General features: G+C 33.9%; 1 protein-coding gene, 1 long non-coding RNA gene and 1 pseudogene across 9 annotated transcripts in view; 2 read left to right on the top strand and 1 right to left on the bottom strand.

Moving 5' to 3' along the window:
• Positions 1-273: 273 nt before the first annotated feature.
• LOC132622509 (uncharacterized) lies at positions 274-3,646 on the bottom strand. Its single transcript, XR_009575922.1, has 2 exons — positions 3,394-3,646; positions 274-774 (listed from the first exon to the last, which is right to left on the bottom strand). It is a non-coding gene; the product is annotated as an uncharacterized LOC132622509 (long non-coding RNA).
• A 1,142-nt stretch (positions 3,647-4,788) lies between these two features.
• On the top strand, positions 4,789-5,364 carry LOC132622167 (BON1-associated protein 2-like; annotated as a pseudogene).
• A 7,504-nt stretch (positions 5,365-12,868) lies between these two features.
• LOC132625119 (uncharacterized) overlaps positions 12,869-17,939 on the top strand; it is a 32,006-nt gene continuing 26,935 nt past the window's right edge. For 2 of the 8 annotated variants that reach the window (XM_060339926.1, XM_060339925.1), the window contains exons 1-5: positions 12,869-13,216; positions 15,051-15,273; positions 15,458-15,556; positions 16,407-16,576; positions 17,722-17,864. In XM_060339926.1, the coding sequence (XP_060195909.1) occupies positions 13,032-13,216; positions 15,051-15,273; positions 15,458-15,556; positions 16,407-16,576; positions 17,722-17,864 (820 nt within the window). In that variant the 5' untranslated portion in view covers positions 12,869-13,031. Of the gene's footprint in view, positions 13,217-13,271; positions 13,812-13,970; positions 14,003-15,045; positions 15,274-15,457; positions 15,557-16,406; positions 16,577-17,721; positions 17,865-17,939 lie in introns of those variants that run through there. The other 6 variants (XM_060339924.1, XM_060339919.1, XM_060339920.1 and 3 more) reach the window with 6 other exon arrangements.

Consider the following 17,939-nt stretch of genomic DNA (forward strand, 5'->3'; position numbering starts at 1 on the left):
ATGTTATGCTTGATCCCAGTCATATCAGTTTCTCTTGCAAAAAAAAAAAAAAATTATAGCAACTTAGAGGGAGTAGGTAAATAGGTCGAAATAACACTACAATTGTCCTATCCCCACATACGGCACCGAACAGTTTACCCCTAAATCCATAATTCATAACAATTGAATTTGTGTAATGGCCAAAGTTGGTTAAGGTCGGCCAAATTAACTATTCTTACTTACTATATTATGTAGAGAAATATTGAATAGTATAAGCAATGGAGAGTAAAGCAATAAAACAAAGTGAAATAATAAATGCTTATTAAAATGGCTCCGGGGCTGTCGACTGGCAGTGACTTCGGGTTACAACGATCAAGAGAAAGCTTGAGAGCTTGTGAGTTTAAAGAAGATAATGGAAAAAAAGTGTAGTAGCATTTTGTGATTCAAAATCATATACCTTACAAGTGATGAGACAAGATGTTTTTATAGCCTAACCCTAAGGTTACTCCGTGCTTAGTGCCCCACTCTATTGAACAGTTTTTGCACGTGTACTGCACGGTTGAGATTTTTCATGAGAGAGTCCCTGATTCCTCAAGGTTGTTTATCCTCAAGACTTATCTTGACTGACTGCTCCATCGACTGTGGTCACGAACCTCTGGGGGTCGAAAAGTTTGTATTATGGCCCTAGACTTTGTACGTATATGGATGTCCTCCCCGAACAGACAGGGGACGGCCTCTGCTAGGTCATAACTGATTTGTCTCTGTTTTTAATGCGTCAGTCTGTGATTCGCACAACTGCTTTATCCAGATTTTACCCATACGATTAGGAATAGTAGATATACAACTAATAATTCGTATAAAATTTAAGATATTTTTAGATATCCTTTCTATCTGATGTGTCACGGTTCACTTTTACGTGAGGCATAAAAACTACTTCGATGTTGTGGACTCTATTTGGATTTTTATATTTTTAGAGTCTCTACCTAATTTATAAGGGAAATTAGGAAAACCAAATTAACAGGGTTTTATCAAATAAGAGAAAAATCCTTTTTAAACCAGAGCTCGAGGTAAGGGTTCCGGTGATCCCCTAGGGAAGATTTTAAGCACCCTAGCATTAAGGATCTGTAGAATACGGTTGACTTACGAGCTTCAATGTGTGATTAGTTGTAATTATTTGCTCAAAGAGTTTTCCTTGCTTCATTACAAGACAAGTGACAACCTCTCAAACCTCACCTATACTTATGATCATAGACAGTCCCAGCATTTACCCTTAATGAGACTTATCAGTTCACAATACCATGAAAAAGGTCCAACCTTTTTATCTTTCCCATTTCTTAGCTAGTTTAGAGACATCAACTTTCACTCTAACAGACACATCAATGCAGCTATGGATCTCCCTAGTCTTCTTTTAGGCATGGTGGACATATGTATACTCATAAAACCAAACAAGTGATTCTGATCATTCTAACACCAACATACTAGAATACATTAGAGATGTAGTAAGATTAGCAATTGACACTGTATAGTCCCATCATAAACAATCATTTAAACACTTAAGGCATTTCAAACGGGGTATCTTTTGTTATCTTGAAATTAAACAACAACCACACAGAGGAAAATGGTATATAGGTTTTTAAACAAGACTTTTTTTGATTCAAGACTTTTGTTCAATATGAGCATAGGAGCATAGTTTTGGTGTTTGAACTAGATATATTGTCCCTAAACATAGTTGGACTAATGAACCAACCATAGACAAGTATGAGAATTCCACATAATCTCATTTTAGATCTTGTTTTAAGCAGGGGAACACTTAAGTTGGGTAATTTAGTCCTTAGTGACAATTTCAACATGAATAATGTGAAAGACAAGCAGATATGATTCCCTTATAGAAACTAGCAAAAGATTTAGCATTATTTTCAGTTCCTTAAACCCAATAACCAATAATTCAGACCACAACATAAGCATTTTATTTCAAAATAACCAAGATCTGAGAATAAAGCCATTACAGGATCTTGCAGGGACATTAAGACAACACATAAACCAACTTAAATAACTTGAACCAACACTGGTATACTCAGGGGGATACATGGAGACATTTAAGCAAGTACACAAACCAACATTAACAGGCATATGGTCATTTGTAAGGTTAAATAGAGACTCACGTTCACACTAAGCCCAAGATAATTGAGATAAATATAGAATGCTTATCAAAAGACTAAAAAATAAAGGCATATTGACTCAACACAAAAATCATTAAGCTGTACTCATCAAAATAGCTTAAACCATACTTAAATGACTAAACTAAACATTTTCATGCTATTTCAACCTAATCCTGACATAAATGAACCATAGATGATTAAACTAAACTCATGCTTGAACATTGATTAGACTAGGCCTACTAATGAACCAACAAATGAGAAGCCATATAATCATTTTAGCAACCAAGTGTCAAACAAACTCTTAAGCATGCTGATAACAAGATTAAACCAACAGCAACATCCGGACTGTAACAAAACTTTAAACCATTCACAACGCGACACATTAATGATTAAACCACTACATATTCAGCTGGGTAACAACTAGATGTGTACATGATAATACTGAACTATTTCTATCTAACAATAAGCTAAGATAAACAAAACTGAATAAATACACACATAGCAGAAATAGTTGGACTAAATTGAAAAGGTGGTTATGCTAACAGTGCTATTACCTACTAGTAAAACAAGATAAACAACATGCTTACACAAGCAAATGACTAAGCTAAACAAAAAAATGATCTAAGCTAACAACTAAACAATGTATGAATTACTAAACTATATGGAACTAAAATCAACCTGTATAGTCTACATAAATATGCTAATAACACATGATTAAACTAACAAGAAAACAACACAACTTAACTACAATGAACAAACAACTAAATTAAATAGAGATTAGGCAAATAGGCACATAAGAAACTAAACAATGAACACATATACTGAAATTTAAACTAAAAGAGAAAAGAATTACTTTTTTTGAGTGCAGCCTTGGTCAAATTTGGAATTGGAAAATACTTTTCCTCCAAAACTCAGCCACAAACAAAAGAACTAGTTAAAATTTTAATTGAAAAGATTCAATAAGTCAAATGTTCCAGCAAATGCTAGATCCCTAGGTATATTGAACCTTTTTTTTGCTCTGATTTGAGACTTTTGTGTGTATATATTCGTGAATGGATCTTTTGAAGTGAGATATGGGGTCCTATATAATCTGAAAGCTGAAAAACCCTAATTCAATGTGGGACAAGTGGAATTTTCAAGTGATTTATCTTAAATACCGCCTAAACTCCAACAACCAATGAGAATTGTGTATTCAAAATCAAAATAAGACAAAAACAATTAAGGCTGAAAAGCAATGACAAATACAAAGATATACCTCGTTTGGGTGGTTCTACCACGGAGAATGGGTAAAGCATTTACCCAAATTAGTTGAGCAAAGATTGTATCAAAGCAGTTGTACATTATGGCTTTGCCATTTTTGGCTGATGACGATGAGAGAGAATGGTAACATCGCGACGACGCTATGGTTTGTTGTAGAAACCCTCATTTCTATACTGAAGTGTATAGAGGGTTTGTTTGGTTAAGCCTTATAGACTTAAGAGATTGGGTCGGGTCAGGTCCTTCACTGACTGGGCTCGACCAATTTTAAAATAAAGGAAAAGGGTTCCAAATATATAATATACATGTATATATGCGTATATACATGTATATATGAAAGGCCAAAATGTGCAATTACTTAAATAGCCGGTTTTAAAAAGTGACAATTAATTAAACATTTAACTATAGCCAAATTAAAACAAAAACTAATTAATTCTTTTCAAATAAGGTCAAATGCACAAGATGATCATTTATTGCAATTATAGCCTTAATTAACACATAGCAAATAAGTGGCTATTTCAATTATAGCTGCAATTAACTCAAACAATTTGTCAGAAAAATCAAATTGTAGTCAATTTGGAAATAATTGCAAGTATATCCAAATAAATCATAAAACTGAGATGCAATTGATTATCTTATTTTATTAATCAATTTTCTTAAATTAACGGAGTAAAATACTTGTCAATTTGACATTAATAATTTAAACAATTAATTAAATAATTATCTTAAGATATTTTGAATTAATTTTGACAAACATATTTATGGGAAAATATGCAAACATATATAAAATGACCTACAATATATACTTGAAACTATTCTGCCAAATGAAATAGCATCAAACATATTTACGGGAAAATATGCAAACATATATAAAATGACCTACAATATATATTTGAAACCATTCTGCCAAATGAAGTAGCAAAATGTTATCGAAATAATTTTGTAAAAATTATTTTGATTTGTAAAATACATATTTCACTCCGCTTGAGATTCAAGAACTCCGAATAATTAGATAAAATTATTAGAGGGCCAAATTAGGCATCAATAAGATGTCCCTGAAGTGCCTTTAGGGTATGTTTGGAGAGACACTAGGTAATTGGAATTGGTGTAATTACCAAGGTAATAATTACATAATATAGTAATTATGATGACCTGTTTGTTTGTCATAATATGATTATAGTGTAATTACAAATGTGTTGTTTGGTTGCACAACTGTAATTTAAAAATAAAAGTTAATATTTGACAGACATGTACATTTTTAGATGATATCAAATTAGGTATAAAACTTTTACATAACTTCATATCCATATATACTTTGATAACCTCTTTCATTCTTTCCTCCAAATTTTTACATAACTTCATATCCATAATTTGATTTTCTTGACTAAATACAATGAAGCCATTATCATCATCGTTCTCTCGGGTTTTAGAAATCACAGTGATATCCGATGAGAATCTTCACGAGAGTCGGAAGTAACCGGTAAAGAAGAACGCTTTCGTAAATATCAAATCAGATAATTCATCATGCAACGTCCAAACAACTAAAATGGATAAAGAAGGTGGAAGTTTTCCTGCATGGAACGAAAAATTGATCGTTGATTTGCCCATGCATGCACGTCATCTAACGGTGGAAGTTCAATGCAAGAATTCTTCGGGGATCAAAACTGTTGGTATTGATAAGGTTCCAATGTCAGATTTTATTGGTGGATTTTTACCTGAAGATTATTTGCACTTTTTGAGTTATAGGCTTAGGGATGTAATGGGTGAGAAAAACAGGATACTTAATTTCTCCGTTAGGGTTAAGAATGCCCCTCCTCAAACCACCAGCTGTGCCGCTGCTTATTCGCGGTAGTGGATGGTGGAACCAGTGGCTATGGGAAGCAAGAACGGTTCTTGTGGGGTTGTGACTGGTATTCCTATGTATCCTGGGAGTTCGTTAATAGGTTTATCAATGACGAGAAAACTTTAATTATTTCTTTAAAAAAAATTAGGTATATAACATATATATTGTTTAATAAAAATATATTAATAATTACTATATATTTGTAAATAATATTATAAAAAATAATTAATAAATATTTCTCAAGTTAATAATATTTTGATTTAATTAATTATAAAAACTAAAAGCACAATTTTGTAAGAATATCATGGACGACATGTTTAAGAAAAAGATTAATATTTATAAATATAATGTCAAACATTATTCAAGCATGACAAAAATATAATTTATCAATTCTAATTGAAAAAATAATAACGTGCAATGTGAAATCAATAATACTAAAACAAATAAATTGGAACCGAAAATATAACATAAATTCAAAATGCATTTTAACATAATACTTTTATGTCAAATTTCTACATAACATAAATAAGTTCCAACATAAATTAAATAAATATATTCAAAAGAAAAGGAAAACATAAGTCTATAACCTCATTTTCAACAATGAAATTGTACTTTAATGTCATCAGTTGATATTTTCTCTAATATTGGGAGGTGTAATTACAAAAATTAGAATAATAACTTAGTAACACTAAATGAAGAAAATAGAGAAAAACAAATAAGAAAAATAAAAGCAATTACATGGAATCACAAGAAGTAAAGGTTGGAAAATGAGAAGAAAGAAAATAAAAGATAAAAAACATAAAAATAATAGAAATAAAAAAAGAAATTAGAAATTAGAATAATATAAATAAAAAAATTAAATAAAAATAATATAAATAAAAAGAAAAAAGACTAAGAAGCAACCTTGTAATTACACCATATAATTACACCCAATTCTCAAACCTCGTGAGAATTGAAGAGTGTAATTACTATCTCTAATTACACCCAATTACATGCGACCATGTAATTACCTGGTCTGACAAACATGCCAAACAGAGTAATTAACCCAATTCCAATTACATGGGTGGATTTCCAAACAGGCCCTCAATTGTTGTTGACATGGTCAAATTCCTATTTATTTATTTTTCTTTCTTAGGGACTGGAGATATCTTTTTGTCCTAATGCTAATAGTCCTTAATCCTTAATTTTGTGGAGAAAGGTCTTTTGGCCACACTAGTGTTGGCCACAATAACCCAAATTGTCATTTATGCCATATTAATGACATTGATACCCTTCCCTCCAAATTTGATTTTAATTCAAAAGTGCGTCTCTCATCAATTCAATTTTACTTTTTTCCAATACATGAAGATTCTCAAAAGATGCACACCTAAATCTTTTCCCATAAAATAGTGAAAAAATCTATTTGGCAAAACCACTTTTGGGCAAAACTGTCAAAAATGGGGTTATATTAGTCATTTCATAGGGAATCTTTGCCTTTTATTATTTTATTGTCATGTGCTTTTACATCACTGCCCTTCCTGATAATATGAGACTCTCTCTCACCTAGGCTAATCATAGTTTATGTTCCCAATGTATATTTCCTATTCTTTTAATGTGGCTGTTTTTTATTATTATTTTTGCATTAGCTCTACAAAGGAAATCGACAAACTGCAACCAACCGATAATTCGAACCAAACCGAGAAAAAAAAATCAATTAATGGTTTGGTTTGGTTTCAAAAAGAAAAACCCGACCACTATTGGTTCAGTTTGATTTTGACAAAAAAAAAAAATTCAAACCGAATCAAACCAACCCGACACTACATATATAACTTTTTAAAGATATTTTAGACATATAAATATTTATTGATAATGTAATTTATAAATATTTCTTACACGTTTTCATAGTTTTTTTTAATCTTTTAACATATTATTTAAAGCTTGAAATTATAATTTTGAATGGTCCAAAAAGTTTGATATATTGTCCATAGATATTAGTAACTCAAATAAAACCTTACAAAAATCAAATCAATATTAATGCTAACAAAAGAAGTTTAATTCAAACACTAGGAATGACAATAATGTTGGATATCTATTCTTTCGTTTTATATTGCTTTAGATAGCTTAATTTACTTTTATCTTTAATATTTAGTCATGACTTAGATTGTGATCATTTCCATGACTTAATACTTTTCGATTGTGATCATTTTTTATGCGATCTTATTATTTTTTTTGTTGAATATTTTAGTACAATGTCATCTTTCATTTCACATTTTGTGTTATTTTCTTAAAAAATCTTAATTAAATAGTCGTATATTACTAGGACTAAAGGGATATTTGGAGTACAAGTTGTATGACACTACTTCCTAACTTTGGGCTGTTTGTTGTGAACATGAAGATGAGCTGCTCAGAGAAGTTGGGCCCAAACAACTTGTTACACCTCGAAAAATTTTCCGTTCATGCACAGTGAATTGACTGACGAAGGGCATGATGCATATGATGTTTTGATAAGTAAGAAATAATGTTTAATGATTCTAAATGAGATTTCAAAGACATTGGAGGTAGGAGACGAAAGTTGTTAAGGAAAGCAAGGTATATGATGTGTATCGGGAAAGAATTTCGAGTATCGAATTAATGATGGCTTAATGACATTTTGGAGAAGAGTTATAATGTCCCTTATATTGGTAATGAAGTGTTAAGTAAGTGTCAAGAAGGACCCATAAGCCAAATATGGGCATAAGCCATCCAAAAGGGCGAGTTAAGGAAAACATTTTCGGATGATCTGGTTTGTAGGGGCCAAAACTCCATTTTTAAGTTGGAATTTGGGAAAAACACCACAGGAATACAGTTGTAGACAATTAAAAGAGCTTTCTAACCATAGGTCGTGGGCCCTCACAGCATATCGGGATCAAAAGTTATGGCCATTTTACGACAGATAGTTCATCACGTTCTGGCGCAACATGCGACTCGCAGATGCAATCGCAAAGCTTGCCAGTGAAAGTTGGTCAGCTGGCATGATGTGCGACACAACATGCGACTCGCATGTTCGACATGCGACTCGCATAGAGTGTCGCATGTTGTGCCAGTTCAGAACCTTCTGGACCATTATATATAGACCCAACTTCGTTTTTACCCATTTTCTCACCATTTTTGGTCCGAAAACCCTCTAGAACCCTCTCAACATTTCATCCACAAGAAAAATCAAAGGGAACCAAGATTAACAACATCAAATTCATGAACCCAAGTGTGTGAAACTCAAGTAGGATTCATCTTCTTCAAGAAAATCCTAAGGAAGGTGAAAAAGGGTTTTGGTGATAAAGGGAGGATTCAACTCTAAGCTTGTTCCACCATCATCTAAGGTATGTTTCATGGTTTTATTGTGCTATTTAAGGTATTGTAAAGCTAAGATGCTTGTATTGTAGAAAAACATGGGAAGTGGGTCTTGAATGGATGAGATTACATGAAAATCATGAAAATGGGTATGTTGAGATTACAAACACGTTATAAATGATATTTAGACCACGAAATAAGAATTAGATATGCGAAAACGCGATAATGAACCATAAACCATAAATGTGAGTTAATTGGAAGAAAATGGTGGATTTTGCTAAATGTACATAAATGACGATTGTGGATTGTGATATTGTGAGTAGTATTGTGAGTGTTGGGAGTTGAAATATGACATGGGAAAAGTAGTAGAAACAAAGGAAATGCTGCCCAATTTTCCCTAAAAATAGTAGTCCGTTCTTATAATTGCTTAGCTAACGACGGCATGAATTCTCTTGAAGGTATACATGAGTGCATCAAAGGAGAACAAGCAAGCGATAGAATAGTTAAACGTAAAAGGTATGTGAGGCTAGTCCTTTATTTTTATGGCATGAATCCAATGGTATGATTCTCCTTTCTCTACATGAATTCTCTATACATACCCTAGAAAGTCAAAAGTCTACGATCATAAATAGCTATATGAGATAAGAGATATGCTATGAGTACAATGATGTCGTATGTTGTATACACTCACCTCATACATTGTTCCCTCCGAGGTGAGGCAGAATACCATTAAGTTAAGTATATCATGTATTGTATACACTCACCTTATGTATTGTCCCTTCAAGGTGAGGTAGAACGTTATTAAGTTACAGATGTCTGTTATGGCATACACTCACCTTATACACTACTTCCTTCATGGTGAGGCAAAATACTTATAGATGTCCATAATAAAGTCGGGGGATCACGACCCTACGTCACCCCTACAAAGTATAGTGGTCCTTGAGTTCTTACGCATATATTATGATGAGCATATTATGATGATGGTATTACACCGCTCCTATATGGGCGGGCAGACATACACACCACTATAGTGGGCAGCTTATACCCCGGACGCGGGAGGCCTGGAAGCAGGCTATGATCATTACACCGCTCCTACATGGACGGACAGCTTATATATTATCACACCGTACCTATATGGACGGGTAGCTTTTACATTGTTGCATACATGAGATGATGATGATTATGAGTAAGTCAGCATGTGTTATTTCGTCTATAAGTTACAGTCATATACAGTTGCATCCTTATTGATGCTTCATTCATCTCATCGACGTATTTTCATTGTTATGCTTTACATACTCAGTACAATATTCGTACTGACGTCCTTTTTCTTTGGACGCTGTGTTCATGCCCACAGGTAGACAGGGAGACGGTGCAGACTTATAGGAGCTATCAGCAAAATTTCAGGAGCACTCCATTACTCCGGAGGTGCTAATCGGGTTTATACTTTTGTGTATATATATGTATATATATTTTGGGCATGACGGGGTCTTGTCCCGTCCATATGTCTAGTACTCTAGTAGAGGCTCGCAGATACGCAGTGTGGGTTAGATGGTCTCACAAGGTGCTATTTAGTATAAATGTTATTTTGATAGCCAAGAGGCATATATATAAGTATTTATGTTTTATATGAAATATGATTTTGCTACGATTTGAGTATAAAAGTAATAAAAGAGCGTGAAATGAGTATGATGAGACATAGAACGAGTGGTGCTCGGTGGTTAGCCCCGGGTACCCGTCGCGGCCCCTAGCTGGGTCGTGACACAACTACAACCCACAGAAATGCAGGCCTAATTCTAACACTAGGGATGACAATAATATTGGATATTTATTCTTTTGTTTTATATTGGTATAGATACTGAAAATACATGACTTGATTAACTTTTATCCTTACTATTTAGTCATGTAATTAGTACTTAGTTGCCATACTTATTTAGCATGATTTAGTATTTATTAGATTATGATCATTTCCCATGACTTAATACTTTTTGATTATGATCATTTTTTAAGGCGATCTTATTACTTTTTTTGGCTGAATATTTTAATAACATGTCATACTTCATTTCACATTTCGTTTTATTTTCTTAAAAAATATCTTAATTAAATAGTCGTATGTTACTGGGACTAAAGGGATATTTGGAATACAAGTTATATGATGATACTTCCTAACTTTGGGCTGTTTGCTGTGAACATAAAGTTGGGCTGCTCAGAGATGTTGGGCCCAAAAAACCACAACCCATATTTTCAACTGAAGAGGAGAAATGCAGTCCAATATAAAAAATTTCCCAACATAGCATCAAATATACTTGATCAACAAGGACAACTCACTATTGTTAATTAAGGGAATGCAATTACTTATAGGCTAGGATACAGAATTTGGACAAAAATTGTATAAAATACATTGACACTTGATTTGTTTAAGTTTGGTGATCATCTAATTGAAACAAAAAAATAAAAAATAAAAAATAAAAAACAAAAAACTTTTCACGTATGTGCGCGCACCTAGAGTTGTGCTCGGGACCTAAGGGTTCTAAACGCGGACCTTGATCAATTTTGCTGCAATAGCTTTTGATAAATGTTAAAAGTATATTATTGATGAATATTAAATATGTATAAAATATTGTATATATACAATTCATATATTTTGAATAATCAATGTATGAACTTAATATAGATAATATATTGATGAAATATTAACATAATATAAAACAGTTACAGAATAATATATTTGAAATATATTAATGTTTCTTTTAAGAAAACTGTCCACATAAAAATAGAGTTTGAAGAAAAATATCATAAAATTAAAGGGGGGGGGGGGGGGGAGATCATTGTGGAAGTGAGAGAAAAGAGTAAATGAGTAAAATTGTATTAATGAAAATAGATTTCATTAATTAATGGAGAGGGTTGGCCTTTGTCGGAGTTTATTATTGTATTTACATTTTTTTTCTTTTCAGAGTGCTATATTTGTTACTTTTAAAAGGATATGTTATTCTTTTATATAATTCTTACAAACAGGTTTAGTGGGTAAATATCTCTAACAAGAGAAAAAAAAGGGAAAAGGGATTAAGGCTTTGTATATTGTTTAGGTTGGCACACCGTATAATGAAAAAAAAAATTAAGGCTTAGTATATTGTTTAGGTTGGCCCACCGTATAATGAAAGAAAAAAAATTAAGGCTTAGTATATTATTTAGGTTCTCTCACCGTATAATGAAAGAAAAAAAATCTGTATATATTATGTAGGTTGGCCCACCGTATAATCATGTAGAATATATAGGTTTATGTATAAGTGTAGGTGTATGTATCTCATTTAAATATTGCCAATAATGTTTAAGTGTGCCCTACTTTAATCATTACGCTAAATTGGAGGGAAAATATGGAGAGAAATTGGCTGTTTTGCATCCTTGTGGGGTAGGGGCATTCTGGTCATTTTACATGGCCCTATCCCCGTTTTTGATAATTTTGACAAAATGGGTTTTGCTATTTAGCAGCACCCTAAAATAATTAATGTTGATATTTTCTCTCCTTTTTGTTGTATACAATCCTTTTTTTTTCTTAATTTTTCTGACTGAATAGATTAAGGAATAATTTAAAAAACTCATTTTGCTCTTTAGATTATAAATTTATTCAAAGTCAAATAAAGGGATGACTGTACGTATCACATCAGTGTATTTTTTTATTTTTATTTTTCCTTTTTCCTATAACAACTCCACTAACCAAAATGTTTATTTGATAGACAGTAGTTGCGTCATGTATGATGTATGATGTATGATGCATTATAGTCTAATTGGTTCGGTTTATGGCCTATGAAAACATTTGATTGTCAAAATGTCACAATTTATATCACAATGTAATGAATTTGGAGAAAAATAATTGGTGCATGACTTATTCATGAATTTGTTATGTATTTCATCCAGTTCATATTATTTACTCGTTCAATACCATTTTATGTAAAGTATTATTTATTTGAGTAGTCAAATAATTTTTTTTAACTATAATTTTCTAAAATATTTTTTAAAATTGCACATTTCAAGAAATTAAATTTCAGCTTCTTGCCGAATTGTGGATGTGTGAATGCATGCATATTGTCGAGTGCTCCTTCCACACTTTTCATCTTCAGTGAAAACATGAATCCTATTTAGTCGATCAATGCATTTTGGGAATAGGGATAAGTCACTATATTTATTACTATGTTTTGGAGGGAAATATCTTACAAAATCAGATTAAGGTTATAGTAGTCTTTTCACTAAGTGCAGTCACATTTGAGCCAATTTTGTGATGGAGCGGGTATAAATGGAAGGGTACAGCTGTAATATCCAAAATTCTCTTCGGCAGATAAAAGTTTGCCACTGGACAAATTTGGGCACTAGCGCGCACTTGCTTTTCCAATTCCCTACGATTAAATCTGAAACCAATTACAATTAAATTGAAGAAAACAAAAAAAAGAAGAAAGAATCATATTTATTCGCCGGCGTCAAAGAGCACGCCGGCGATGGATCTGAAGATGGAGAATGAGAAAAGCAAGAAGAAGAAGAAGAATGGTTTGTTAGCCTTCAAATCCTTATTCTCCTTCAAGAGTGAGTTAGGGAGTGATGATGATGCAGCCACCACTCCTCCTTACCAGCCTTTACCTTTTCTTTCTCCTCTCGCTAATTCTGTTCTCTCTCGATGCTCCAAGTATATATACTATTCCCTTCTCTCAACATCTTCACATTACTTCTATTTTCATTTTTACCTTATTGCCACTGACTGAACTACTACTTAATATTTATGTAACCATCCTACTATTACAACTGAAACTTCAACTAACAATGTCTAGCTCTCTGCAATTCAGACTACCATACATGTTGTAACCCGAAAAACACAACGTGGTAAGCAAGAGATGAGGGGAAAGAGAACAATCTGAGAGAGACAAAGGGAGAGATAGTCGCTTCTATTACTGTTAATATTAATACTAAAAAACCCTCTAAACAAGGTTGCAGCTTAGTAGTCGCAGCTTGTGTGCTACTGCTCTTAAGTTGCTTCCTTGCTGTTATAAGGTTGCAGTTTCAGATATACCTAGTCTTCAACTTTAAACTGCCTCTCACTCCTCTTCTTATTTGCTTACCATTTCATCCTAGTTTGGGCTTGAACTAAGTGATCCCTCAGGACCAGCTGAACTTGCAGTCTTTGTTGAATGAGGTTCTGCACTTATTGGACTGGAGATTGGTCCCATAGGAAGTTGAGGAGGTTCATATCTTATAATGTTTGCAAAGGAGTGCACTGCAGTGAGGTGTGAAAATTTGTGTTATCCCAGCATTCAGATAGGTTCTTGCCCATTGCTTGGGTTTGGACAATACCATGGCTCCTTCAACACATCTATTCAATCTTTTAGCAGTCACTGCTTCCCTTGAATAAACGTTGCCAAAATTGACTAGTGAACACTTTATTCTTGTCTGATACCATAATGTTAGGAAAATTTATGTAAGTTTTTAATCTCCTCAAGGAATAACTCTGCTACTTGCACAGCTATAAATGGATTCTGTAGAGTCAGCAAGTGTCCATACTTGGTAAATCTATTAATAACCACCAATATCACATCTTTTCCTTGTGACTTGGGTAACCCTTCTATGAAATCCAAGCTAATATCACTCCAAGCTTGTGAGGGAATTTCCAGAGGTTGCTGTACTCCTAGCCTCCTAAGTCTGCCACAGTTTCATCTTTGCTTCTTTTGTACATCTTTCTTCATGGTTGGATAGTAAAAACAGAGTTGTAACTCTTCACGGTTGACCTCCAAAGGCATTAGTTTGCAGGGTGTGTAATTTGTTACCGGTTTTCCCTATGTATATCTTGCCCTTATATCTCAACACTCTTGTGACCAGTTATAGTGAGAATTGGCTCCTTACTTGACTACAACTGCGGCTATAATCCTCTCAACGTGATCATCTCCTCCATAACTTTGTTCAACCTCTGTATCCATGTAGGAAGGACACCATAGATTGCATAAGTCTCTCCTTGGTCCTTTGATATTCTGGAAAGTGCATCAACCACTCTATTTTCAGAACCTTTCCTATATTCGATTTCATAATTCAATCCAAGTAATTTAGTCTGGTCTTTTTGCTGAATGACTGCAGTTACCTTCTGCTCCAAAAAATATTTAAACTGATGGTCACTCTTAATGATGAAATGTCCTCCTTGAATGTAGCGCCCCCATTTGTCTATGGCTGCTATCACTGCCATGTGTTCCTTCTCATACATTGACTTTCTCACATGTCTTGGAGCTAGGGCCTTTGCTATAGTAGGTCTGTTGTCTTGAGTTAGTACGGCTCCAAGGCTAGCATTAGTTTCAATGGTGAAGGGTTTGCTAAAATTAGGCATCACCAGCGCAGGGCATCACACATTTCTTTAGGTTCAATATTTGTTATAATTTTTCTTAATCTGTCTGGTGATGTGCGTGCCACTAGAGTTTTGATCTTTCCTGTAAGCTAAGATATTGGTTTATTACTTATTGTCTATTGTGCCTCAAGTGCAGGATTTTGCAGGTACAGATTGAAGAGTTGCAACATCAATTTGATTCAGATCTTCTTGATGATGTTAAACAACCCTTAGTGTATGCAAGGAACTTTCTGGAATTTTGCTCCTTCCAAGCTCTTCAAGTGGAAACCATCCGTCCTGATTATCTGAGCGATAAGGACTTCCGTCGGTTGATGTTCGATATGATGCTAGCATGGGAGGCCCCTGGTGTTGGAAATCAAGTACTAAACTACTAAGATATACTCTAATTTGCCTTTATCAAAAAAAGAAAAAAAAGAAAAAGAAAAAGATATACTCTATTTTGCAAGACTGTTTTCGTTTCTTGATTTTCTAAATTCCCCTTGCTATGCCATAGGTTTGGCTGTCCATTTGTAAGTCTAACTATCTAACAATACCCTTATGGAGATGTCGTCACAGGAAACTGCTGCTTCTGATGAGAGGGAAGTGGAGGATGAAGATAGCTGGTCATTGTTTTATTCAGATTCCACAAACATGGCTGTTCAGGTTGTAACTGTAACATTTTCCTTTATTTAGTACTCCCTCCGTCCAATTTATGTGATGCACTTTCCTTTTTAGTCTGCCCCAGAAAGAATGATACCTTCTATATTTATAAACAATTTAACTTTAAACTTCCCATTTTACCTTAATGAGATGGTTTATAGCCACACAAATATCTATGGCTTGTTTTAGACCACAAGTCTTAAAAATCTTTCCATGTTTCTTAAACTCCATGCATAGTCAAAGTGCATTACATGGGACGGAGGGAGAATCTATTTTTGGAGTAGAAATAGTTAGAAAGATGCGGGGGTCGAGGATTAGGATAGAATGTTAGTAGGTCGCCAAGGGTTCTCCCTATTAGTCGTATCTAGCTAGGAATCGCGTAGTTTCTTTCCTTCAATGTGTGTTATTATTTGCTGTCTTGTTTGTCTTGTATCTTGCTATTGTGCTGTCATATTTTTACTTGCTACCTTGCTTCAAATTCTTTCTTGTCTTTCGAGCCGAGGGTCTATCGGAAACAGCCTCTCTACCACACAAAGGTAGAGGTAAGGTCTGCGTACATCTTACCCTCCCCAGACCCCACTTTATGGGATTACACTGGCTATGTTGTTGTTGTTAAATTTTTATATTACTACTTTTTATCCGTGACAGAAATTGTATACCTCCACTGTAGAAGGTTCTATCCTCTTTGAAGGGCACAGAAAAAAAAGTTGTTTATATCTAAAGAAAGAGAAATATGTTCTCTCTTGGGGTTGCATTGAATTGCAAAATAATTTTCTGAGAAGGGCATCATATGATTTTGTCCTGCAGTTTTCAACTGCCCTTTATTTATCCGTTTTATTTTTTGTCTCGTCAGGTTGATGATAAAAAGACAGTTGGTGCAGATTCATTTTCACGAATAGCTCCTGCTTGTGCTATTGTTGCAGACATTATAACAGTTCACAATCTTTTCGATGTCCTAGCAAGTTCTTCAGGTCAACGGCTCCATTTTCTTATATATGACAAGTACCTTCGGAGTCTTGAAAAGTATGCTTCATTACTTGTGCATAATTGTTGTACCCCTCTTTACCTTTTTGTTCTTTGGGTACTTTACTTTTTCGCGAAAGATTGAAATCAAGCAGGTCAGAGATCTTTTGAGATTAATTGGTTTGAAGTCCTCAGTAAAGGACAAAACTTCCACTCAAGACTTAGAATTTTTTCAATTATGAGTTGAAATGGAGGTTACCTGATGCTAAGGATGGTAAAGTAGTTTGATCTAACTTGGAAAGCCGCTTAAAGATTTTTAATATGAAAAAATTCATACACAGTGATACTGTGTAGATGGGCTAGAAATCTCAGGTATGCCGTTTTTGCATTTTCTTCATCATGTGTTCTTCAATCTGGATGATCTCGGGGATTAATATCATGCTTCTCCTAGCTCCATTTGTTGCAACAATTCACACATATCCCTACAAGTCGTTGGATTTTTGGAAGACAAAATATTCATGCACTTGTCCCACTTCTTCATCTCCTGCAAAGTTGCCTGTACCTTTTGTAGTTGCTGTAGGACTTGATAACGCAGATAAACATTGAGGAGTTTATTAGAGTTCGGCGACATAGTTCATCTTTCTTTCGACCCACTTGTACCAGCAATTTGCCTCAATTTTGCATTCTATTATCTCAAACAACCAATTCCGACAACGAAAGTTAGAGAGAAGTGGGAGTTCTCACTCTAGCAAACTATTGTCTAATTTTCTATTCTGAATTTGGTCCAAATGTTATAATTTGTTAGTTAAGGCGTGGTTAGCATATAATAGAGAAGAAATAGATCCCTCCGTTTAGTTATCTGATAGCTATCCTATTTATAAATTAAATATGTTAACAAAAGCATCAGACGAGAATTTTTGTGATTCTGGCCTTCTAATTTATGTTATAAAATATAATAAGTTCTCCGTCAGCAGGTAAAAATCACAGATCTGTCTCCAGTGGAGTTCCCTCTCTCTCTCTCTCTCTCTCTCCTGTGTTAGCAGAACCGTCATGATAATTTTGTGTTTTAGGGACTTTACATACACTATTTGGATGCACATGTAGTCTTGCTTTTGATATAAAGTCTTGGTATATCCAGAGTAAAATCTGGCGCTTAGATGAATGTTTACTTATCAGTTATTTCCTCATTCCTATTCCTACTGCAGGGTGATAAAGGCAGTCCAGAATTTCAGTGGGCCTCAAATGGTGTCCAACCTTTCACTTGCAGAGGAAGAGATAATACTAGAGGTGGATGGTACAGTTCCCACACAACCAGTTTTGAAACATATTGGAATAGCTGCATGGCCTGGTAAGCCATAGCCTTTTTTTATCGAAGGATGATTGTATGTCTGATGCTTTGAATACTATAACTCTACCAAAATCA

This window comes from Lycium barbarum, chromosome 12 (genome assembly GCF_019175385.1).
Source record: "Lycium barbarum isolate Lr01 chromosome 12, ASM1917538v2, whole genome shotgun sequence".
Taxonomy (NCBI): domain Eukaryota; kingdom Viridiplantae; phylum Streptophyta; class Magnoliopsida; order Solanales; family Solanaceae; genus Lycium; species Lycium barbarum.